This window comes from Bos indicus x Bos taurus, chromosome 13 (genome assembly GCF_003369695.1).
Source record: "Bos indicus x Bos taurus breed Angus x Brahman F1 hybrid chromosome 13, Bos_hybrid_MaternalHap_v2.0, whole genome shotgun sequence".
Classification (NCBI taxonomy): domain Eukaryota; kingdom Metazoa; phylum Chordata; class Mammalia; order Artiodactyla; family Bovidae; genus Bos; species Bos indicus x Bos taurus.
The window spans coordinates 30,526,924-30,551,734 of record NC_040088.1 but is presented as its reverse complement, the minus strand read 5'-3'; the positions used below and the strand labels follow the sequence as shown (position 1 = coordinate 30,551,734).

Sequence of the window (24,811 nt, the reverse complement as noted above, 5' to 3'; positions counted from 1 at the left end):
TCATGGAATTTTCCAGGCAAGAATACTGGAGCATGTTGCCGTTTCCTACTCCAGGGAATCTTCCCAACGCAGGGATCAAACCCTCTTCTCTTGCATGTTCTGCATTGGCAGGCAGACTTTTTACCACTGCACTACCCAGGAAGCCAAATACTATATATTATCACTTACATGTGAAATCTAAGAAAATGAAACAAATGAATGAATACAACAAAACAGAACAGACTTATAGATACAGAGAACAAACTAGTGGTTACCAGTGGGAAGAGAGGGCAAGATAGAAGTGGGGGAAAAGAGTTACAAACTGTTAAGTATAAAATGAATATAAAGATAGATTGTACAGCACAGGAAATATAGCCAATATTTTATAGCAACTTTAAATGGAATGTAATCTATAAAAATTGAAACCCCATGTTATAGATATGAAATTAATACAATATTGTAAATCAGCTACACTTCAATTTTTAAAAAGAGATTTGCAAGAAAAGGGGGGAATCAACACACAGAAGTACACACGGCCAGTTCACATAGGTTTGCCTAAGTCCTGAAAAATAAAACAATTCTAATTATTAAAAAAAAAAAAGTAGAGGTGTGTCTCTTTCATCCCAGAACCCAGCGGCTTGTCTGTAGGGAAAATGATGAAGAAAAGACTGGGCTCTAGGGTGCCTTGACTGCAGAGACACTGAAAGGAGATAAAGGGCACTTTGCACACACTAGGTGGGGTCCTCGGCTGACAGAGATCATCTCTGCCTCTCCCACCGTGAGCGCTGGATGAGAGAGTCTTGCTCCTCCCTGGAGTGCTTGTGGGATGTGCAAGGCTTCTCTGAGCTGCAGGGTGAGGAAAAACAGGACTCACATTTGTCATTAGTGTCCTGTGTGTCAACTGCTGTTAACAGAACACAGAGCAACTTACACACACCATGGATGAAATCTTTATAGAAACTAGAAACTGGGTTGGGGGGATAAACTAGGAGCTTGGGATTAGCAAATACACACTGGTATATATGAAAGAGATAAACAACAAGGTCCCTGGGTAGAGTACAGGGAACTATATCAATATCTTGTAATAACCTATAATGAAAAAGAATATATATTTATGTATAACTGAATCATTTTGTTGTTCATCTGAAACTAACACAACATTGTAAATCAACTATACTTCAGTTGAAGAAAAAAAGAAACTGGAAACTAACACTCAGAGAGATAAATATCTTAAAAATTTTTTTTAAATTTTATATTGGAGTATAGCCAATTAGGAGAAGGCAATGGCACCCCACTCCAGTACTCTTGCCTGGAAAATTCCATAGATGGAGGAGCCTGGTGGGCTGCAGTCCATGGGGTCGCTAAGAGTCGGACACGACTGAGTGACTTCACTTTCACTTTTCACTTTCCTGCATTGGCGAAGGAAATGGCAACCCACTCCAGTGTTCTTGCCTGGAGAATCCCAGGGATGGCAGAGCCTGGTGGGCTGCTGTCTATGGGGTCGCACAGAGTCGGACACGACTGAAGTGGCTTAGCAGAGCATAGCCAATTAACAATGTTGTGATAGTTTCAGGTGGACAGCAAAGGGACTCTACCATACATTTACATGTATCCATTCTCCCCCAAACTTCCCTCCCATCCAGGCTGCCACATAACACTGAGCAGAGGTCCCTGTGCTGTACAGTAACACCTTGCTGGTTATCCAATTTAAATATAGCAGAGTGCACATGTCGATCTCAAACTCCTTAACCAAAGGAGATGAATGTCTTATTTGAGGTCATGTACTTAGTGACTGACAGGCCTTACCCTCTCTGTTGCCATGGTCTCCTGTTCTCCACCTGAGAGGGGAACCCTGGCAGTTCCTTCAGTCCAGAATACACCCAGGTGGTGAAGAACCTCACTACACATTGTCCTCCCTTCTGGCATTTGTATTCTGATACAGAGGAGAGGATGAGTCACTGGAAGGCCAATGCATCCCAAAGGCATTCTACATGAGACGTGAGAGAACGGGAACATCCCTGAACCCCCAAGTGGGATGGGCAGGTTGAGAGCATGCTCATGCTCTGAAACCCTTCTTCGGCTGGCTGCCTTCAGTTGTCACCCCACTTCTGAACCCTAGGATCAGCTTGCCAGTCCAAATCAGTGATCTGATGATCCTGTTTGTGGATTATGCAGGGGCCTTTGTTTTCCCACCTGCCACCCCTTCATGTAGCACTAATCTCAGCCTGAGTTTGTTCTAGAAAGGAAAGAGCAGGGGATAACCTCAGATATGCTGATGAAATCACCTTAATGGCAGAAAGTGAAGAGGAACTAAAGAGCCACTAATGAGGGTGAGAGAGGAGAGTGAAAATGCTGGCTTAAGACTCACTATTAAAAAAAAAAAGCTAATAAGATCATGGCATCTGGTCCCATCACTTCACGGCAAATAGAAAGGGAAAAGGTGGAAGTAGTGACAGATTTCCTTTTCTTGGGCTCTAAAATAACTGCAGATGGTGACTGCAGCCATGAAATTAAAAGATGATTGCTTCTCGGCAGGAAAGCTATGACAAATATAGACAGTGCATGAAAAATCAAAGACATCACTTTGCTGACAAAGGTCCGTACAGTCAAGGCTATGATCTTTCCAGTAGTCAGGTACAGACGTGAGAGTTGGACTATGAAGAAGGCTGAGTGCTGAAGAAATGATGCTTTCGAACTGTGGTGCTGGAGAAGACTCTCAAGAGTCCCTTGGACATCAAGGAGATGAAACCAGTCAATCCTGGTTTCAGAGAATCAATTTTAGAGAAATCAACCCTGAATACTCATTGCGAGGACTGATGCAGAAGTTGAAGCTCCAATTCTTTGGCCACCTGATGCAAAGAGCCGACTCATTGAAAAGACCTTGATGCTGGGAAAGATTGAAGGCAGAGGCTAAGAAGTCGACAGAGGATGAGTTGGTTGGATGGCATCACCAATTCAATGGATATGAACTTGGGCAAACTCTGGGAGATGGGGAGGGACAGGGAGGCTTGACTTGCTGCAGTCCATGGGGTCACAAAGAGTCGGACATGCCTTGGTGGGTGAACAACAGGGCAGGGAATAGGGGAGGTGCACAACCATCTGAGTTTACAACTTCATGGATGTTTATGAGCTTCAGAGCTGTTCTTTGTGCCTGCTTGGATGAAGGGCAGGGATGAAAGGAGAGTGGCTTCACCCCTACAATTGACTCATCAACAGAGACTCTCAGAAACATCAAAGAGAGTAACATTTTGGAGACTGAGCATCTCCCCCGACTATTATTCTGGCTGTGAGGACTTGGAGTCCCAGGAAGTGATTTTCCCACAGTGGGATGTCTCTGGACTCTTATCCAGGGCCCGTCTCACAATCCCATGCTGCCTCTTTGACTCACTGCTTAACTCCACCAGCAGGCCAGGGGCAGTTTCCCCATCTTCTTTATTCTGAGAACATCAGTGCCACCAGCACCACTGACGTGGTAGTGACTGCTAAATGTCTATCACAGTGTACACTCACTCCTCCTTTCTTGGTAATAAAATCCTTCACGCTAATGGCCAGGCTCCCCTGCAGCTGGGAGTCATGTGAATGAGTTCTGGCCAATGACTTACAGGTGCAAGTTAAATGTATTAATTCTTAATTCCTAGGAAACCTCTTTGGTAAAAAGTGAGGTGAAATTCACCATTTTAACCACTTAAAGCATACAATTCAGTGGCATTTAGTACATTCACAATGTTGTGCAACCATCAACACTTTCTAGTTTCAGAACTTTTTCTTCATCCTCAAGATAAATCCCCCACCCACTAGCAATCACTTCCCACCTCCCCAACTCTAGCCCCCAGCAACCGCTAATCTGATTTCTGTTCCCATAGATTTGTCTGCTCTGGTCATTTCATATCAATGGAGTCATATAGTCTCTGAGTCTGGTTTTTCACTTAGCATTATGTTTTTAAGGTTCATCCATGTGGTAGAGTGTATCAGAGGTTCATTCCTTCTTTATGGCTGAATAATATTCCACTATGTTGATACACTGTATATTGTTAATCCATTTACCAGTTGATGGATATTTGGGTTGTTTATACCTTTTGACTCTTCTAAATAGTGCTGCTCTGAATGTTTCTTTGCAAACATTTGTTTGAATACCTGTTTTCAATTCTGAGGAAACCTCTTTTTCCAAAATAGTTGGCAAAGGCCCTTAGCCTGCTTATTTCCATCTTCTTCCACCTGCTGTCCCAGGTCTGGGTGTGATGTGGACTCGGTCTAGACCACACATGCCTTTCGGATGACAGAGTAGGGGCCTACAAGAGCCCAGGCCCCTCAGGATTGTGCAGCTGCCCCACCCACCAGAACTGCCTACATCCAGTAAACGTCTGTCTTGTTCATTTCTTTAAGTCATTGTTATTTGGGATTCGCTGTCATTTACAGCCAAACCTAGCTGCATGTAACTGGTAGTGTAATGCCCTCCCCTCTTATTCTGTGGCCCACTCTTGGCAGGGATAAAAAGAGAAGCACAGAACAGATTCTAGACTGTGAAACGTGACTCACAGGACAGATATATTAAAAATCATCTAGCCAAATGTCTTCAAGTTTTTTGTTAGAGACTGCATTAAAAAGGACATTTTGTACATTGCTTACACACATGGGTTTATAATTGATGTGAAGTTTCCCAAAACAGTATGAACCCTTACTATGCACAATGCACAGTGATATTTTCTACTTCATTTTAAAAATAATTTGCTGGTCCCAATCCACTAAACTGATTTTACAGCTTGCTAATGGTGAAAACTGGCAGCTTGAAAAGCAGCGATATGATGCAATATTCCCAGTGACAGGTAAAACAACTGAGGTCCTGGAAGGTCTACTGAGGTCACCGGTAGTTGAAAGTCAGAGCTTGGCCCACAAACCGGGTCTTAGATCCTGGTCACTGGGAGGCTGTTACTTGCAACACACCCCTCTCCTCTGGGCATCAGGATGTCTCCAGCTCCTGGCCAGGTCCTCCCTCACCCCAGCCCTCACCAGTCTCTTCTTTCTCTCTCTAGCCTGTGCTGCTTCCCTTCATCTTTCCTCTGCATTCAGACATTTTCAATCCTGTGCAGCATGGGTGGTAAAATCTCTTGGTGCTCAGGTGGTAGGGAAATAGGGATTCCCTGGGGGGCACTGAGCAAGGGGCTGGCAAGGGTGCCAGACAAAACTGAGTGAGCCCTGAACTGGTGGTTCGAGCAGCCTTGAGCAAGGTCTCAGCCTCTCTGTAGAAGGGAACAGTGAAACCAAATATCCGTCCTTGTAGGGTGTTGGTTGGGACCCCACAAGCACCCATCACTGGCACCTGGGCTCCTGTCAGTAGTACAGAGGTCTTAGGATCCCACACATAATGGCACCAGCGACACAGGAGGGAGAAGGGTTTGAGCTTTTTTTGGGCTGCCATGGAGGACCTCAGATGGGCAGACAAGGTGCTGAGTGTTTTACTTGCATATGTCCCTTCACAGTTACAAACCCCTCTGATGTTGTCATTCCCATTTCACAGATGAGGGATTTGAAAGTCCAGTCAAATGTCATCACTTGCCAAACATCACACGCTCAGGCAGAGACCGGCCCAAGCTCACACTGAAGCCGGTGCAGCCTGACCATGTGCCACTCCAGGCTGCACCCTGCATCTAGCCGAGGGGGTGGTGGTGGCGGCAATGGGCATGAGTCCAGGAAGCTGCCAGGGAGAGGGGAACACCCACAGCCTCCTCCTTGCCTCGACATTACACGGTTCTCATGAGAGAGGAAGGAAGGACTCCTGGGTCCCCTTCACTTCCAGAGAGAGTTTCAAATTTCTTAAACCCTCACCATGCACGAGGAGCACCTGGAGAGTTCATATTAGCCTAAACCCCACCACTGGGACAGCACTGGTTGCTTAAACTCTACTGGTGATTCTAATATGGAACCAGAGCTGGAGTTGAGAATCACTACCTTAAGCCTACACAGTGTCTATTTACACTAAGCAATCAAAGCTACTTTCCACGAATTCTCTCCCCAAGCCACGTGGCCACTCTGAGCGGGAGGCAGGGGGGCAATCACTATCTCCTATTTACAAAGGAGGAAAACAGGCTGAGATGGAGGACTGCAGATCCTTCTGAACCCCTTTCAGCTCCTACCAAGATGAGAGGCCTCATTCCCTCTACTTCCATGCAATGAGGAAAGAATTTCCTCTCTTCATCTCACACCCAGGCTGGCATGCGGGCCCTGGGGACCAGAATGATTGCCCCATATGTGGAGCACAGCCCAGCGGGGTGGAGGCTGAGCTGGGAAGTTATTTGAGGTGAGCAGAGCAGCAGGGACACAGGCGTGGGGGCCTGGAAATGGAGAAGGAGCTGCCGGCCTCTGATCTCCCAGGAAACGTGCAGACCCACAGCCCAGAATGATATAGGTCCTCTGTAGGTTGGGGCCTGAAGCCAGAGAGGGTGAGTCCTGAAGTCAGCACTCTGCCTAGCTAAGCTGATGGTGGAGACACTCACCGGCCTAGTGGGACAGGGCGCCAGTCCCCGACACAGAAGTGCTGGACTCCTGTAGGCAGAGGTCTGCATCCATATTTGACCCTTAGGGACTCTGCCTCAGGGCCTCTGTGTGGGCTCTAGGATGGGGAACCCCTTCGCACTGGGCCCAGTGTCTGTGTCCACAGCCTGCATGTCTGTCCAACATGGGGCTCTGGCCTTGGTGCATGGAAGGCAGAGGGTGCCAACCACTGTGGGTAGAAGGCTGCCAGGCCTTCCTCCACCATGTCATCCACCCAGCCCAGGCTGCTGTCTCCACTGGGAGGCAGAATAATCACACCCCACAGATTCCAACAAGAACCTTAACCTGGGAGCCAGAAACAGCCTCTCACACCAGCACGCTGCAGCCCTGCTAGTCCCCGGGTCACACGCACCCGACCACCCATGTTTCTTTTCCTTTTCCCTCCTCTCAGAACACTCCTCACCCCCAAAACTACTTCTGACCAAGTCCAGCTCATCGTCCACACCAGCGCTACCTGGTGCTACCTGGGGCCTAGGGTCTCCCCTACCCTAAACCTCCACCAGGGTTAATCCCTTCCTCCGCTTAGGTTGTATAACGCAACCTAATGACAGTCCACTGTGAACCCACCATGGGAAGACTGCCCTCTCGATCTCTATGCTTCTGCTGCGCATCGTGGCTCCTTCCCTGAGTGTCCAGTAAGCAAACTCATTCATTCAGGAACTCAGGAATTCATTACTGAGCCCTGCCTGGCTGCATGACTGGGACAGGCCAAGAACCACAGGTGTGACAGCTTCAAGGGAATGAAGGTGTTTCCTTGTCTCTCTTTTTTAAAAATTGATTTTCTCTGAATTGACCATTGTCCACATTTCTCTGTGACCTTTGGGCATCTGGTGGACCCAGAAGTTTAGTCTTAAGAGTGCAGTGTCCCCAGGAGTCACAGACATGGACACACTGGGCCCCTGGGGATGCCTGCAGGGCTCTCAGTGGGTGGGCTGCTGTGCGTGCACATGCTCCAGGACTGAGCCCCTGCCGAAGCCCATCGCCCTCCGCCCCCTCTTTCCTTTCATGCAAGAGAGCAGTCAGTACTGGAAGGAACCTGGAAGTCCCTCCATTTCAAGCTCTTCATCTTGAATTGGGAGCTGGAGGCTCAGCAGTAGCAGTTGGTAACAGAGTTCAACTGAGAAACCAGGTTCAGTATTGCTTTCCATGTCACAGATTTCACCCACAGTCATGGATGAGCTTGGAACTGGTGGCAGAAAAGATGCTACTAAAACCTAGTCTGGGCCCAGCTATCAAATTTCTGTGGGACCCAAGTAAGGGCAACTCATCATCTGGCAGGAGGGAAGTAGGGAGGGAGATGGCCTATCCCCTCTTGCTAAAGTCTACAGAATCCAAGGTTCCCCTTCTTAGCAACCCAGCACTGTTGCATATTCATGGGAAGAAGTCCGGGATAAGGGAAGAGTCCATTTTTGCAGCCACCCTATCCTGGTCTTTGTGACCTCTGAAGTAACCAGCATTCCCCTTTTGCATCGTGCTCAGCGATTTCTTGGGCAGACCTTCCTGCAGCCTTAACCTCCATTCACAATATTTTACTGGTTTGACTCATGCCTTGTTTGGGTTTGGCGTCGCTGCCAACCCACTAGGCTGAGCACCCACGACAGGCAATAATTAGTCTGCTGCTGAGCGGGGGCGCTGTCTAAGCAGAGCCCAGTCCTCAAAGTGACCACAGAGTCAGAGAACCCGTGCTCCCCAGCAGTGCTTTTTCACACCCTTCCCTGGTGCCGCTCTTAGGAACTGTCCTCGGCATACCTGCTCCTTCTGCTCCTGGTGGTTTCACTCATCAAGTCACTTTCAAAGAGCCTGCCAGTGCTTCCGGATGTGTAGTTTACTTAGGAGCATTCCAGCACCGCTGATGGTTTCTGTTAAATCGACTTACACGCTGTCATCCCTCCCTCCCTTGTAGCTCTGAGACGTGCTTTTCTTTGCCTACATTACTGACAGCTGGTAAAATGACATTGAGAAACAAGGGAAGCAGGTGCCAACTGGCTTGAAAGGGCAAAGCTTGTCCATCTAGCTAAGGGGATATGCCTCTGGCTGCACTGAAGAACCTGCCCTATACTCAGGACTTCGTCCCAAACATGCTCTAACCCTGAGACCACACTAGAGGGACTAGGCAGGCATGGAGAAAGAGTTGCCTCTGAAGAGAACCTTAAAAAAAAAACCAGGCTCTAGCTTTCAGAGCCCCAGAGGCAGCTGTCATGAGCTGGGCACTTTGGCCCCTCAGTAGGCCCAAGAGAAGCATGGGAGTCCAGCGGGGACTGGCAGAGAAGATGCCATGCACTCACCAGACATGTTTCGCTTTCCTCTGCCTCCTCTCTGGCTCGTCTGGGAATGGCACGGATGGTGTGGGGAGACTGACTGCCTTGCTGGGATCGCCTTGCCATTTATAGAGGCCTCTCCTACACACCCCAATTAGAATTCTAATGAGGTAGGCGAGGCACCAGGTCATTCCTGTAGTGCCTGTAAACGTTTCACTTACGACATACTTGTCACCCAATGGAAGGTCATACCTGCTTGTGCAAGACCAGTTTGGGAAGAAGAGGGGAGATAAGAAAAAAAAATGCAGAGTTTGATTTTATTATTTTTTTCAAGATGAACTACTTCCTGGATCACAGGTTTCAGGAAATGATGTAATGCTTGTCCAGAGCTGATGCTGAGAAGTCCCCTGGGGTCAAAGAAAAGTCTCTGCAGAACCTAGAGCAGAAAATTGCCTAATGCTTTCTCATCGTCCTGACATGCCAGTGGTCTCCACTTGCACGAGGGGCGTGAGATACTCATCACAGTTCACTGTACAGGTTGCTGTGTGCCAGAAATGGCGTGTGATTTGTGGTTAGAAGCACTCGGTTCCAATGCTGGCTGGGTCCTGGCCATCACTGGACCTTGAAGTCTTGGAAGCCTTGTCTGTGACTTGAGGGGAGGCCCATCCACTCTTCTCAACTCAAGATGTGGGGGAGTAATCAAATGAAGTGATGTGAGTGGAAAGTGCATGGATGTGTACCATGTGGATTAAATCCAGTTGTCATCTGGAATCAGATGTCAGTTTAATTCCAGATGTGGGGTTGGGGTCAGTGTTAGTCATTCAGTTGTGTCTAACTCTTTGCCATCCCTTGAACTGTAGCCTGCTAGGCTCCTCTGTTCATGGAATTCTCCAGGCAAGAATACTGGAGTGGGCTGCCATTCCCTTCTCCAGGGGATCTTCCCAGCCCTGAGATTGAACCTGGGTCTCCTGGGAGTGGGGGGAGGGAGGATCATTCTTTTCAGTGAGGCAGTGAGGACAGCCAGTGAAGCTATACTGTGACACGACTTCATTCTGGTTCTGCCACACGTTGTCTGTAAAACTGGAGGGCAAGTCACGGGCCTTCTCTGAGCCCAGCTTCTACACCAGTTTTAAAAAATTAAGAGGGGGGGGAGACTCTCATTCTACATTTTTTGTTTGCTTGTTTGTTGTTTTAAGGGTATATGTATATATATATATATATTTAAAGATCCCATGGTGGCTATATACAAGTTCCAAGCTTTCCTGTGATAGACAAGGGAGTTTTAAAATATAATGATAATGCTCCAAGGCTTTGTGACAGAGAGGAAACTTCTCAAGGCTTCCGCCAGACTTGGAGTGGGAAAGCACCATGACACAATTAGGTCTTTAGGGAGAAGATGGGAACGCTGGACCCTGAGAAAGATGAGACTGAATAAGGCGGATGGGAAAAAGGAAATCCACGTCATCTCTCTGTCATCTGGGCTCCCACAGCACTTGGTGCCTGTTAGGACCTCTCTTACCACATGCGTCTCCCGCACTGGGGCCGTCTGGTTACGTCATCTCTCTGTCATCTGGGCTCCCACAGCACTTGGTGCCTGTTAGGACCTCTCTTACCAAATGCGTCTCCCCCACTGGGGCCGTCTGGTTACGTCTATCCTCTCTGTCATCTGGGCTCCCACAGCACTTGGTGCCTGTTAGGACCTCTCTTACCACATGCGTCTCCCCCACTGGGGCTGTCTGGTTACGTCTATCCTCTCTGTCATCTGGGCTCCCACAGCACTTGGTGCCTGTTAGGACCTCTCTTACCACATGCGTCTCCCACACTGGGGCATCTGGTTACATCTATCCCCATCACTCACTCTCGAAAGGCCCAGGCTATGTGTTACTCACGTCTTCTCAGAACCGAACATGGGCATGTCGCATGGCAGGAGCACACCTATTTTTGAATGCGTGGATCAATCAATCGATGTAAAGTTGGAAATAATAATTCCCGTCAGTGTAGAACCCAACCTGGGTAGGCATTGGCTAAACACTTCACGTGTGTCACCTTTTCTTGTCTTCAGATCAGTCCTATGGCATAGGTGCCATTACCTCTGCTGTCTTACAGGAGGGAGAAATTCCCACCCCTATGTGAGTGACTCCAGAGTCTTTCTGCTTAACCTGGAGGTTGGCTGCCTAAGTGAGGTGGTAGGTCAGCCATTCCCAGGCCTGGCCGCTCTGCATCCATGGCCCCATGGAATGTGGTCGCTGTTGGCTCCTGCAGATGATCCACAAGAGAGCAGAGCATAGAGAGGTAACAGCAAAGTGAGCTGGACCCTGATCAGCAGCTGGGTGTATGGCATGGGTCCTGGTCCCTGCTGTGGGATTGGCTGAGACTCTGGGCAAGGGTCTCACTACGCTGAATCAGTCCTGCCAGAAACCCAAGAGCTGTGTGAATCCAAGGGAATGAGTGGATGTAAAGGGCTGTGCATGCCCTCAAGAGAGGGATAAAGAAATGGATGGGGGAGTTGCTTATTACTGCTGTTGTTGTTGGCCTGAGAGCCAAGAACTAGACCCTTGGCATCTCTTTCAGTGACCTGGCAGGGAAACCTGTCAGATGACAGGTAGGCAGCTCTGCCCTTATACTCTGAGATCACACAGATCTGGGTCCAAACTCTGGCTCTGACATAGCCCTCCTCTCAGAGTCCTGGTTTTCACATGGGTAAAGCTAAGCTAGAAGCTCAGGGAGGGTCAAAGGAGAGCATGAACACAAGTGCTCAGCACCGCCTCTGGCACCGCTCAGCGTAGCCCCTTCATGCTGATGTTATCGGTGTTCTCAATGCCCTTAAAGCACTCCCAAGTGTCATAGATTTTGCAATGGGACCCACAGTGTGGACAATGGTGCCTGCCCAATGACCCCTTGGCATCCCCTTGGAAGGATCTGTAGCTGATCACTCTTGACCCCAAGGTGGTGTGGCAGAAAGATGCCCATGCTGGATTCAGAAACCCCAACTGAAAGCCGGGCTCTGGGGCTTACCCGCTGTGTGGTTTGCAGAGTCATTTTCCTTCTCTGAGCCTCAGTTTTCCCGTCAGCCTACCCAGACACCTCTCAGCACTGTCGTGAGGCTTCAAACCCTGAAGTCATAGATATGACACTCCCCTATAGATAGGGTGGTGCCAGGTTGCCTCCTCCCATGCCTGCCACTTGCTTGCTGGTCCCTGCAGCTTCTAACTGCTCAGCAGCAGGGCCTTGTGTCCTCAGCCTGAATCGACTCCCTGTTAGCAGCTGGAGGATTGCACCATGGCTGCAGCTGCAGCCCCAGCCTGCAGGCGGGCCGTAATTTGCATGCTGTCACAATCTCAGCTAAATGATTTTCAATTCACAGGTGGAGTCACCCAGCTACACGCAGGATGAAATTCCTGCTTGGCCACCCACTTTGCACCTCAGACTCCAGTTAGAATGGAACGTGCAAATATGGACTTAAAAAAAAGAGAGAGAGACACTAATTGATCATTTGCCTTTTTTCTCCCTCTAATTGAGAGATTTAGAGTTGCTGAAAATTTCACAACACATGTAAAGGTACAGAACCTTATAAGAATCATCTAACCCCCAGCCATTCTCCCATAGTAAGAATCCTGTTTCCTGACACATATCTCTTGAAAACTCCGGTGACAGGGAATGCACAGTCTCAAAGCAGTCCCTACATGAAACAGGCAGCTCTGCCTGTAACATCCATGTCGGGGATGATTCTGTTTAAGGCACATGTCCCCCTTCCTGTTTTACAGGAAGTCTGTGAGGGCAGGGGCTTTACTGTATGCTTCACTGCTCCATGCTCAGTGCATCACTGTGCCCAGCGCATGCGGTGGGCTCTCAGTAACTGGAGTTCAAAGTGCATTGAGAGGACTAGAAAGTTCCTCCTTTTTTTTCCTAAACGTTTTATTTTGTATTGTGGTATAGCTGATTGACGATGTTGTGAGTTTCAGGTGAACAGCAAAGGGACTCAGTCATACATATACATGTATCCATTCTCCCCTCCCATCCAGGCTGCCACATAACATTGAGCAGGGTTCCCTGTGCTATACCGTGGGTCCTTGGTTATCTATCTGAAATACAGCAATGTGTACATGTCCATCCCAAACTCCCAAACTATCCCTTCCCCTCATCCTTACCCCTGCAACCATAAGTTCTTTCTCTAAGTCTGTCTCTCTGAAAGTTCCTCCTAAAAAGTCTATCTCCCTTGAGCTTCTGCCCATTGATCTTCACTGCTTCTCTTCCATCCATCACTGACCCCACACAAACCCACCTGTCCCCTCTTCACCCAACAAAGATCACATGCTCCCCCAAATATGCCAAAAAAAAAAAAACCCTTCCCTTCCAACAAGTCTTTTCTTCTTCAGATTAAGCATCAGTTTCTCCAACCATTCCTGGGGAGTCACAATTTGGAGACCTCTCATCTCCTTGATGAGATCAGGTCATCCCCTCTTCTGAAACCTTCAGTGGCTCCCCAGGGCCTCTCGCAGCTCAAGTTCTTTAGTCTGGCATTCAAGACCCTCCAGTGTATGTCCAAATGAATTCTGTTTTTTTTTTTCTGCTACTCTTACATTAACTCTCCTATTCAGCAAAACACACCTAATCATTTTTCCTGGAATCCCATATGTTTTCCCTGCCTCTACACCCATTTGTAAAATGCCCCTGCCTGGAACACCTTCTCTATTTCCTCTGCATCAGGATCTCTCACTACCAAGCCAAAGATCTTCCCTCCTCGTGCTCAATGCAGTGTGCTGTTCCAGGAAAGAGGGCTGGTGCTAAAAGAGGCAAACTGAGGTTTAAGCCTCAGACACACTCTTACTTATCACAAGCACACATTTTTATAATCACACAGACCTTAGGCAAATCACTTAATCTCTCTGAGCCTAAGTTTTCTCCTCTGAAAAATAGGTCTGGTGATGCCAGCACCACTCACCCTCCAGAGCATCCTGAGGAATCCTGTGATGACACATGTAAGTGACAAGATGCAGTGACTTCTCTCCACCCGAGCCTCTGCAACTTGCCCTGTGTCACTCATCAGGCACCTAATGATACATGATCTGACTCAGGAGGGGAGCGTGTGGGTCTGGATGGTTGGCCACCTTTTCCTGACACCAGGCTCTGTGCTGAGTTTCACATCAGTTGACTTTTAAGTGTCACAACAGTCCTCCGAGGAAGATATTTTCAATGCAATCCCATTTAATAAATAAGAAGCCAGAGGCTTAGAGAAGCTAAGGAACTTGACAAGGGTACACAGCTAACCAAGTAGCAAAGCAGGATGTGAACCCAGGTCTGCCAGACAGCAGAGGCCTCTCTATGCTGCCCTGTCCCTGATGAATCCTCCAGTTCAGTGACATCTGAGTGACTCTGGACCTTGCATTCAGGAGAGTGTTTCTGATTCTGGGGATGATAGTATTAGTAACTCAGGGCTGAACAGAAGGAAGCGTCCCTGCAGAACTAATATGAAAGCCTCGACTTTAATGTGTTTATGCCCACATTTCCCACTCTCACCCAAACGAATAAAGCAAAATGCTGAAGGAAGAATAGAAGTGTAAAAGTCCTTCATAGCTCATGTCAGCACTGATTTCTTACAATGCCTGTTGAGGGGGGTCAAAGGTAGTCAGAACTGCAGACATCCAGCCTTCAGGGAGCTTCCCTCAGGGAGGAAGACATGAAGCAGTTTAGGGAGAAGCTGAACTTTTCTTAAACACAGAGACTGATAAGAGCTAAAAAGAGGTGCAGAACGAGTGACGGGCTCCAATTACAGAGATTAAAAAAAGACTTACTTATTGAGGAGAAGGCGGGAAAAGATCAAAGAGAGGACAGCAATCAAGTCGTTCTGGGAAAAGACTGAACATGAGGTTATGGGGAGCACCCAGTGTGAGAACAGTGGGGGAGGGTGGGGGAGGCTAGCCACGCCCCAGAACAGGGTGAGGACATGGATCCTGGGCATGAGGAAGGGACCGCAGGGGGCAGCCCCGCTCAGCACACGTGTGTAATCTCTTAACAGGAGGGGTGGTTCAATCTGTCCAGCTGTCACTCAGTCACCTCTTTCCGGTTGGGGCTGGAAAACCAACCAGGAAAGAGAGGAGGCCACAGCCCACCACCTGGTGGCTTGGGGGACACCACCCGGAAGGCTGGCGATTTGCCCAAGAGCACAGGCACCAGAAGGGCACCAGGAAGCAAAATGGACAGAGGGCATGTCTCTGGGGTTGAGTCAATCCTCAGAAAGGAAGCGACCCAGAGAGGTCATCCAGCCCAACCCTTTCTTTCACAGATGGGAGAACTGAGGCCTTTAGAGAAATGATTTGCCTAAGGTCATGGAATAGCTGGCGTGGGCTCAGAGCTTGGAAAGTGTTAAAGGTCATTTGTCCAACTTCTTTATATGCAGAGTACATCATGCGAAATGCCGAGCTGGATGAAGCACAAGCTGGAATCAAGATTGCCAGGCGAAATATCAATAACCTCAGATATGCAGATGACACCACCCCGATGTCAGAAAGCAAAGAACTAAAGAACCTCTTGAGGAAAGTGAAAGAGGAAAGTGAAAAAGCTGGCTTAAAGCTCAACCTTCAGAAAACTAAGATCATGGCATCCGGTCCCATCACTTCATGGCAAATAGATGGGGAAACAGTGGAAACAGTGAGAGACTTTATTTTCCTGGGCTCCAAAATCACTGCAGATGGTGACTGCAGCCATGGAATTAAAAGATGCTTGCTCCTTGGAAGAAAAGCTATCACTAACCTAGACAGTACATTAAAAAGCAGAAACACTACTTTGCCAATAAAGGTCCATCTAGTCAAAGCTATGGTTTTTCCAGTGGTCATGTATGGATGTGACAGTTGGACTCTGAAGAAAGCTGAGCACCTAAGAATCAATGCTTTTGAACTGTGGTATTGGAGAAGACTCTTGAGAGTCCCTTAGGCTGCAAGGAGATCCAACCAGCAAATGCTAAAGGAAATCAGTCCTGAATATTCATTGGAAGGACTGCTGCTAAAGCTGAAACTCCAATACTTTGGTCACCTAACACAAAGAACTGACTCGTTGGAAAAGACCCTGATACTGGGAAAGACTGAAGGCGGGAGGAAAAGGGGATGCAGAGGATGAGATGGTTGGATGGCATCACTGACTCAATGAACTTAAGTTTGGGTAAACTCCAGGAGTTGGTGATGGACAGGAAAGCCTAGCGTGCTGCACTCCGTGGGGCTGCAGAGTCGGACACGACTGAGGGACTGAACTGAACTTCCTTCCTCCGAGGAGAGCACTGAGGCCATGACACCCGAAATTAGAATGCATGCTTCCAGTTCATCACCCTCTTTCTGCTGCCAACTTTCTGTTAAGAAACCCACCTTAGAAAGGCCTCTTGGTTGAGCTGGCAAGAGTAGGGAAATATTTTTCAATCTTATCAATAGCAGAAAATATTAACATTGTTAAGAAGTAAAGTGAAGTGAAAGTCACTCAGTAGTGTCCAACTCTTTGGGACCCCATGGACTATACAATTCATGGAATTCTCCAGGCAAGAATTCTGGAGTGGGTAGTCTTTCCCTTCTCCAGGGGATCTTCCCAACACATGGATCAAACCCAGGTCTCCCAAATTGGAGGCAGATTCTTTACCAGGTGAGCCACAAGGGAAGCCCAACAACACTGGAGTGGGTAGCCGATCCCTTCTCTAGCGAATCTTCCTGACCCAGGAGTCAAACCAGGGTCTCCTGCATTGCAAGCAGATTCTTTACCAACTGAGCCACAAGGGAAGCCCAACAACACTGGAGTGGGTAGCTGATCCCTTCTCTAGCGAATCTTCCTGACCCAGGAATCAAACCAGGGTCTCCTGCATTGCAAGCAGATTCTTTACCAACTGAGCTATCAGGAAAGCCCCAACATTGTTAAATACAGTACAATTATCACAACATCTGCTTTTATATTCACCATCTCCCCGATCGTTACCTGGTTCCTAAGGAAGCAGATTTTAGTACAATTGCCATGTTACAGGGGAGAGAATGGAGACCAGATTCAAATTTAAAATTCTGGCCTCCAAATTTTGTCCTCTTTCTTCTGCATTTCAGGTCAAGTGCTAATAATAAATGGGAAAAAAGATTTTCAGGGTCACTCACGTGCTGGATGATTTATAGTAAGTAACTTGTATGTACCATGTTTCACTTTATTGTTGCCACCTGACATAAGTTACTTGATATAAATATGATTTATGAAGAATCTACAGGTTTGGGAAGAGGTAAAGGGCTGTCCAGGGGAGTATGAAGGGGGAAGGAGGGCTGGGCTAGGAGTCGATAGCCTCAGGGCCCTCTCTGACACTTGCTCAGCTGCTCAGCCACAGGCTGGCTCAGAACCAGATGCTCCCTCTCAGGGCCCATTTCCCCAGCCTCCAAAGTGCTAAGGGAATTGAGGCAGTTACTTTGCACTGGTCCTGCCTCTAACCTGGGCCCTTCCCATGGTGCCCGAAGAATCAACAGATCTTCCACTGAGGTCTCAAAAGAGAAGAAGAAAGATTAGAGAGAGAGGCAAAGATTTTTCTATATTCCATGCATTTATCCCAATTTATTATGTCCACAGTGTGCAAGGCTCTCTTTAGACACTTCGGGAAATTCAAAGATGAACACGTCTCAGAGGGCAATTTGTACCAAAACATTTCAAAGTACACATATACAAATGTATTTAACACAATGATCCATAAAATTTGTTAATAAGAGGAAATATTTTGGAAAAAAAAGAGTCCATGTTCAGTAATAGGAAGTATATTAGATTGTGGCAGATCCACACATTGGTACAGTGATGGTAGAGTGATTCTGTCTGCCTGCCCAGGGGATGCAGGTTCTATCCCTGGTCTGGGAAGATTCCACAAGCCAAGGGCCAGCTAAGACTGTTCACCATGACTATTGAGCCTGTGCTCTAGGGCCCATGAGCCACAACGACTGAGCTCGAGGGCCACAACTACTGAAGTCCCCTTGCTCTAGAGCCTGTGTTGCAAAACAAGAGAAGCCACTGCAATGAGAAGCCCGGGTACTGCAACTTGAGAGCAGCCCCTGCTCGCTGCAACCAGAGAAAGCCCCAAGTGCAGTAACGAAGACCCAGCGCAGCCAAAAATAAATTCATTCATTAGTTTAAAAGAAAAGGGATGATGTAGATATGTAAGAATTTGACACTGAAAGATGTTAATATTAAGTTAAAACACTTACATGAATGAATATATTTAAGTAAGTATACATGAATGTGATACATATACATACACTTGCTCTCAGAAGAAAATCTAGTATTCCAGCGTATCGAGGGCTATATACAAGAATGTTAATAGTGGTCTATCTGTGTGGTGTGATTAAAAGATAATCTTGACACTGTATGCAATTTTCTATTCTCTTAATTTTTATAAATCATATCACACTTTTATAATCAGAAAAACATATTACCATTCATTAAAAATTACCATATTATCACTGACGTTACTGATATACAATAACATGAAAGAAAATCTTAAAACTTTATGTATAGAAGGACCCAATTTTGATACACCTATAAAGGTAGAAATTTTAACTGTATGAATTTTTAAAAATTGACGTATAGCCAATGTATAATATTATATGTTACAGGTATACAATATAGTGATATAGTAATAAAGTAACTCACAATTTTTACAGGTTGTACTCCATTTATACTTACTATAAAATATTGGCTATATTCCCTGTGTTGTATGATATATTCTTGTAGCTGATTTCATACCTAATAGTTTGTATCTCTTAATCTCCTATCTCTATATTGCCCCCCTTTTCCCTCTCCCCACTGGTATCCACTAGTTTATTCTCTACATCTGTGAGTCTGCTTCTTTTTTGTTATTAAATATAGGAATTTTAAAAGCCTCGAATGTACAACAAAATGCAAATGATTTGCATTCCCTGATTTTGCTTTGCTGTATTGTCTGCTGTCTAGAATGAATGGGCAATAATAAATTATTAACAGGCAAGTAAAATTATGTAACAAGAAGGTTTTTATTTTTCTTAAAAAAAGTATTAATAAAATAGAAGAAATGTGAAAGTGCTAGTCGCTCAGTTGTGTCTGACTCTTTGCGACCCCATGGACTGTAACCTGCCAGGCTTCTCTGTCCATGGAATTCTCCAGGCAAGAATACTGGAGTGAGTAGCCATTTCCTTCTCCAGGGGATCTTCCCGACCTAGGGATTGAATCCAGGTCCCCCACAATGCAGGTAGATTCTTTAGAGCCCCTGCCTCTAAAATGTTGATAGTCTAACAGAGGAGATGAGAAGAGAAATGGGATGACATGGTACAGCAACATTCTGCGAACTCACCGAGATGGGAGCAATCACAGTGGAAAGGGGCTCAAGGAAAGATTCATGGAAAAGACACATTTGAGCCACACCTTAAAAGGTAGGTGTGAACAAACAAAAATTGGAGGAAAGGGCATTCTCAGCAGGGAAAAGGCCTGGAATAGGCTTAATCACACATGACCAGCTCTCAGTCTTTCTTTCCCACCCAACCACCATGCTTAGTCATCAGGGTCATCCACACCTTTTCAAACAAGGCAGTTCTGAATGAGTGCAAAGGGTGCACTTTCCATTCTGGTTTGATCTTATTGTATACTGGATAGGGAAATGAACATGGATTCATTATATATATGTGACTTATACTCATAAGTCACTTAGTTTTTTTATGTGACTTATGTCACATGAATTATTTTAGTTTGAATTATTGGTTCTTGGCAAACGGGTTTGATTGGCAGTTTTCATCTTCACCAATTGCATCTGATACTAACAATTCTTTAATTCTCATGGACAAGTGGGGATTTACTAATTCATCAGATTCAGATCTTAGTTTCATGCATCTATAAAGAAAGCTATAAATTATAGAGGGCTCAGGCTTGTCCTGGCATCCCTCTGCATAAAGCTTTTCCTAGGCACCACCTGCTTCCAGCAGGCCCCAAACACCTGGCCTCTCTTCAGCTTTGGTCCCAGGAAAGCAGCTAGGAGCACTTCCTCTGGCTCACAGTCTCTGTTCTTAATGATTACATTTCAGTGACATTTGAGCAATAAATTGACTAGAGACTTGGATGCTAATCCTGGCTCCATCACTAACTCAGTTGGAGACCTTGGAAATGAGGGGCTTGGTGTCCGTTAGTAGGCCAAAGCTTCTCTTCAGTCCCCACACCATCACACATTCTACACACTCTCATCCAAATGCTTATTTGGACACAGTGATTGTCAACAAGTGTGGTCCTTTCTCTGAGCTCCCCTGAGAATCTCAACAAAATGGTCTTCATGTGTTTCACACCTGTAAGTCTTAAGGTTTGCTGCTGCTGCTGCTAAGTCGCATCAGTCGTGTCCGACTCTGTGCGACCCCATAGACGGCAGCCCAACAGGCTCCTCTGTCCTTGGGATTCTCCAGGCAAGAATACTGGAGTGGGTTGCCATTTCCTTCTCCAATGCATGAAAGTGAAATGTGAAAGTGAATTCGCTTAGTCATGTCCGACTCTTAGCGACCCCATGGACTGTAGCCTACCAGGCTCCTCGGTCCATGGGATTCTCCAGGCAAGAGTACTGGAGTGGGGTGCCATTGCCTTCTCTGCTTAAGGTTTAGGATTCTAGATTTAAATGATCATCAAAAGAGCACTGAAAAAACAGACACACACAGTGATGCCTGCACATACTTGTATGTGCTTAAGCAATAACTGAAAAGGTTTAAGTAACAGTGATTTTCCTCTAGGGAAGAGACGGAGAGTCTGGTGGTTAAAGAAACAAAGACACAGACTTTTCACTGTATACTCATTGAATTTGTTTACTGAATACATATTAAGTTAGGAACATCAATTGGTTGCATGTAAAAGAGACCTGAGAAATGATGACTTAAGCAAACATCTTTTGTATTCTTACTAAATAAGAATTCTGGGCCAGGCTGTCCAGAGTTGATACCAAGGACCCAGGATCCTCCCAGCTCTCTGTTCCCCCTTCTGAGGTTCCAGCCTAAATCAGGCCTCAAGCTCATAGACAGCTGCTCCAAGTATGACCCCTGTGTTTCTGGCAGGAAGGTGAAAGGGCAAAGAGTATTGCCTGCTGACTGTGATCCTTTAAAAAAGCTTTACTGGAAACCCTCCTCAGCTTACTTCTGCTTACATCTCATTGCTCAGAACCTGTGTGGCTCTGTCATTTTGGACTGAAGGGATGCTGGGACTCATGCCACATCATGCAATACTGGGATTCTTTTAGTAAGAATGGATATGAGCTTTGTGATTATCAGTGTATGTGCTGTCTTTTTGAAATTAAGACTATCTTTTACAGCAGTTTTGAGTTCACAGCCAAATTTAGGGAGAGGTGCAGAGACTTTCCATTCACCTCTGCCCCAACACATGTATAGCCTCCCCTACTATTAACATCCCCCACCAAAGGGTACATTTGCTACAACTGATGAACCTACATTCAGCTCAGTTCAGTCGCTCAGTCGTGTCCAACTCTTTGCGACCCCATGAATCGCAGCACGCCAGGCCTCCCTGTCCATCACCCACTCCCGGAGTTCACTCAGACTCATGTCCATCAAGTCGGTGATGCTATCCAGCCATCTCCTCCTCTGTTGTCCCCTTCTCCTCCTGCCCCCAATCCCTCCCAGCATCAGAGTCTTTTCCAATGAGTCAACTCTTTGCATGAGGTGGCCAAAGTACTGGAGTTTCAGCTTTAGCATCATTCCTTCCAAAGAAATCCCAGGGCTGATCTCCTTCAGAATGGACTGGTTGGATCTCCTTGCAGTCCAAGGGACTCTCAGGAGTCTTCTCCAAGACCACAGTTCAAAAGCATCAATTCTTCATCACTCAGCTTTCTTCACAGTCCAACTCTCACATCCATACATGACGGCTGGAAAAACCATAGCCTTGACTAGATGGACTTTTGTTGGCAAAGTAATGTCTCTGCTTTTCAATATGTTATCTAGGTTGTTCATAACTTTTCTTCCAAGGAGTAAGCGTCTTTTAATTTCATGGCTCCAGTCACCATCTGCAGTGATTTTGGAGCCCCCCCCAAAAATAAAGTCTGTCACTGTTTCCACTGTTTCCCCATCTATTTCCCATGAAGTGATGGGAATAGATGCCATGATCTTCGTTTTCTGAATGTTGAGTTTTAAGCCAACTTTTTCATTCTCCTCTTTCACCTTCATCAAGAGGCTTTTTAGTTCCTCTTCACTTTCTGCCATAAGGGTGGTGTCATCTGCATATCTGAGGTTATGGATATTTCTCCCGGCAATCTTGATTCCAGCTTGTGCTTCTTCCAGCCCAGCGTTTCTCATGATGTACTCTGCATATAAGTTAAATAAGCAGGGTAACAATATACAGCCTTGACGTACTCCTTTTCCTATTTGGAACCAGTCTGTTGTTCCATGTCCAGTTCTAACTGTTGCTTCCTGACCTGCATACAGGTTTCTCAAGAGGCAGGTCAGGTGGTCTGGTATTCCCATCTCTTGAAGAATTTTCCACAGTTTATGGTGATCCACACAGTCAAAGGCTTTGGCATAGTCAATAAAGCAGAAATAGATGTTTTTCTGGAACTCTCTTGCTTTTTCCATGATCCAGCGGATGTTGGCAATTTGGTCTCTGGTTCGTCTGCCTTTTCTAAAACCAGCTTGAACATCTGGAAGTTCACGGTTCACGTATTGCTGAAGCCTGTCTTGGAGAATTTTGAGCATTACTTTACCGTATCATAATTACTCAAAGTCCATAGTTTACATGAGGGTTCACTCTTGGTTTTATATATTGTGTGGATTTGGATAAATGAATAATGATATGTACTCATCATTATAGTATCACACAAAATAGCTTCACTGCCCTAAATTACTCTGTGCTCTGCCTATTCTTCCCTCCCTTCCTCAATCCCTGCAACCACTGACCTTTTTATTGTCTCCATAGCTTTCTCCTTTCCAGAGTACCATATAGTTGGAATCATACAGTGCTTAGCCTTTTCAGATTGTATTAGTAATTAGGTTATATTAGTAATATGCCTTTAAATCTCCTCCATGTCTTTTCATGACTCCATAGCTCATTTCTCTTTAGTGCTGAATGATATCTCATTTTCCTCACATAAAACAGGTTATTTATCCATGTACCCACAGAAGGACATTTTGGTTGATTCCAAGAGGTAATTATGAAGAAAGCTGCCATAAACTTCTGTGTGCAGGTTTTCATGTGGACATAAAATTTCAGTTCCTTACAGTAAGAGTATGTTGAGTTTTGCAGGAAATTGCAAAAGTGTCTTCCAAAGTGGCTGTGACAGCTTGCATTCCCATGAGCAATAAATAAGAGTCTCCGTTGCTCCACAGCCTCTCGAGCATTTGGTGCTGTCAGAGTCCTAGATTTGGGTCATTCTGATATATATGTAGTGGTCATGTATTGTCTTCAAATATATACATTTAAATATATATTTAGTACATATTTTATATAATGTCTGGGAGTTGTTCCACATGTGGATGTAGTTTTGGTATCTTTGTGCAGAGAAAATGAGCTCCACGTCTTACTCTTCTGCCATCTTGTTCCTGTCATCTGAGGTTATTCTTAAGAACTGCTTTGGTTTTCCTAGGACTGGAAAGCCCAAGTACCCCAGTATGACAGAATGCAAGAAATAGGACCAAGAAATGAGATATTCAGGTTTAAGTTCCTGTTTTTGTGAGCAAATCACTTCCTTTCCCTGAATTTCTACTTCCTCAAGAGAGAAAACAAACAAAAACCCAGAACAATTAGGAAACAGGAAGACAACTCAGGCCAGTCCCAAAGACTCAAGAGCCAGGACCTAAGTCTGAAGGCCCACAATCTCCCCCTCCTGAATTCTGCTTCCTCTCCTCCCATAAGTAACACATGCTCTCTCTGTCTCTTTCTCTCTCACATCCATTAAAATGTTTAGCTCCCTCTCTTTGTGCCTAGCACAGCCTCAGGGTCCCAAAAAGCACCTGAATTGCAGAGCAGCTCCAAAGAATTGGATGCTGGATAAATTGACTGGTGTGTTTGCCCCCCATCCATCTACCAGTCCCCACAAGCTGAGGGAATGTCTCCCTCTAATTATTTTCCTAAGGAACAGACTTAAGTTCTAAGGAACAGACTTAAGAAGATGAAGTAAAGATTTGCATGCAACATGTCATTAAGATTGATGGCAAAGTCTGCACTGATATAATCTACCCTGTTGGTTTTATGGATGTCATCAGCATTAATAAGACTCAAGAGAATTTTTGTTTGATCTATGACACCAAGGGTCGCTTTGTTGTTCATCGAATTACACTTGGGAAGGGCAAGTACAAGTGTGCAAAGTGCGAAAGATCTTTGTAGGGACAAAAGGAACCCCTCATCTGGTGACCCATGATGCTCACATATCTGCTACCCCGATCCCCACATCAATGTGCATTGACACCTAATAAATGAACTTGGAGACTGGCAAGATTACTGATTTCACCAAATGTGACACTGGTAACCTGTGCATGGTGACTGGAGGTGCTAACCTGGGAAGAATTGGTGTGATCATCAACCTGGAGAGACATCCAGGTTCTTTTGATGTAGTTTATGTGAAAGATACCAACGGCAACAGCTTTGCCACCTGGCTCTCAAACATCTTCATTATTGGCAAAGGCAGTAAACCATGGCTCTCTCTTTCAGTGGGAAGGGTACTAACCTTACCATCGCTGAGGAGAGCAACAAGAGACTGGCACCCAAACAGAGCAGTGGATAAAATGATCTCTATGTGACATGACTGGAAAAGTTTTTGTACTTACATATGATAATACATTTAAAAAAACCTGTTTCTCTCCTGCAAAGCTCCAAAGGATTGTTGAACAGTGCTGCAGATGAGGATTTAGAATAGGTAGAATTTATTATATAGGTATTGTTAGAATTTCCAATACCTGGTTACATCAGAAGACTTAGGCAAGAATCATTTTCTAGTAGGAAAGCTAAGAGATGCGTCTGAGAGGAAACAGAGGTAAGCAGGCAACTCCTACATAAAGGGAAACTATGGAACTAAAGGGTAGGGCTAAAGTAGA

At 45.9% G+C, this 24,811-nt stretch overlaps 1 protein-coding gene and 1 pseudogene across 1 annotated transcript in view; one reads left to right on the top strand and one right to left on the bottom strand.

Annotated features, from left to right (window-relative positions):
• Positions 1 to 8,918, bottom strand: part of TGM3 (transglutaminase 3) — a 42,630-nt gene extending 33,712 nt beyond the window's left edge. Inside the window, exon 1 of the mRNA XM_027559279.1 lies at positions 8,814 to 8,918. Coding sequence (XP_027415080.1) covers positions 8,814 to 8,820 — 7 coding nt within the window. The 5' untranslated portion in view covers positions 8,821 to 8,918. The remainder of the gene's footprint in view (positions 1 to 8,813) is intronic.
• Positions 8,919 to 10,693: 1,775 nt separating this feature from the next.
• On the top strand, positions 10,694 to 24,501 carry LOC113902711 (annotated as a pseudogene).
• Positions 24,502 to 24,811: the final 310 nt, after the last annotated feature.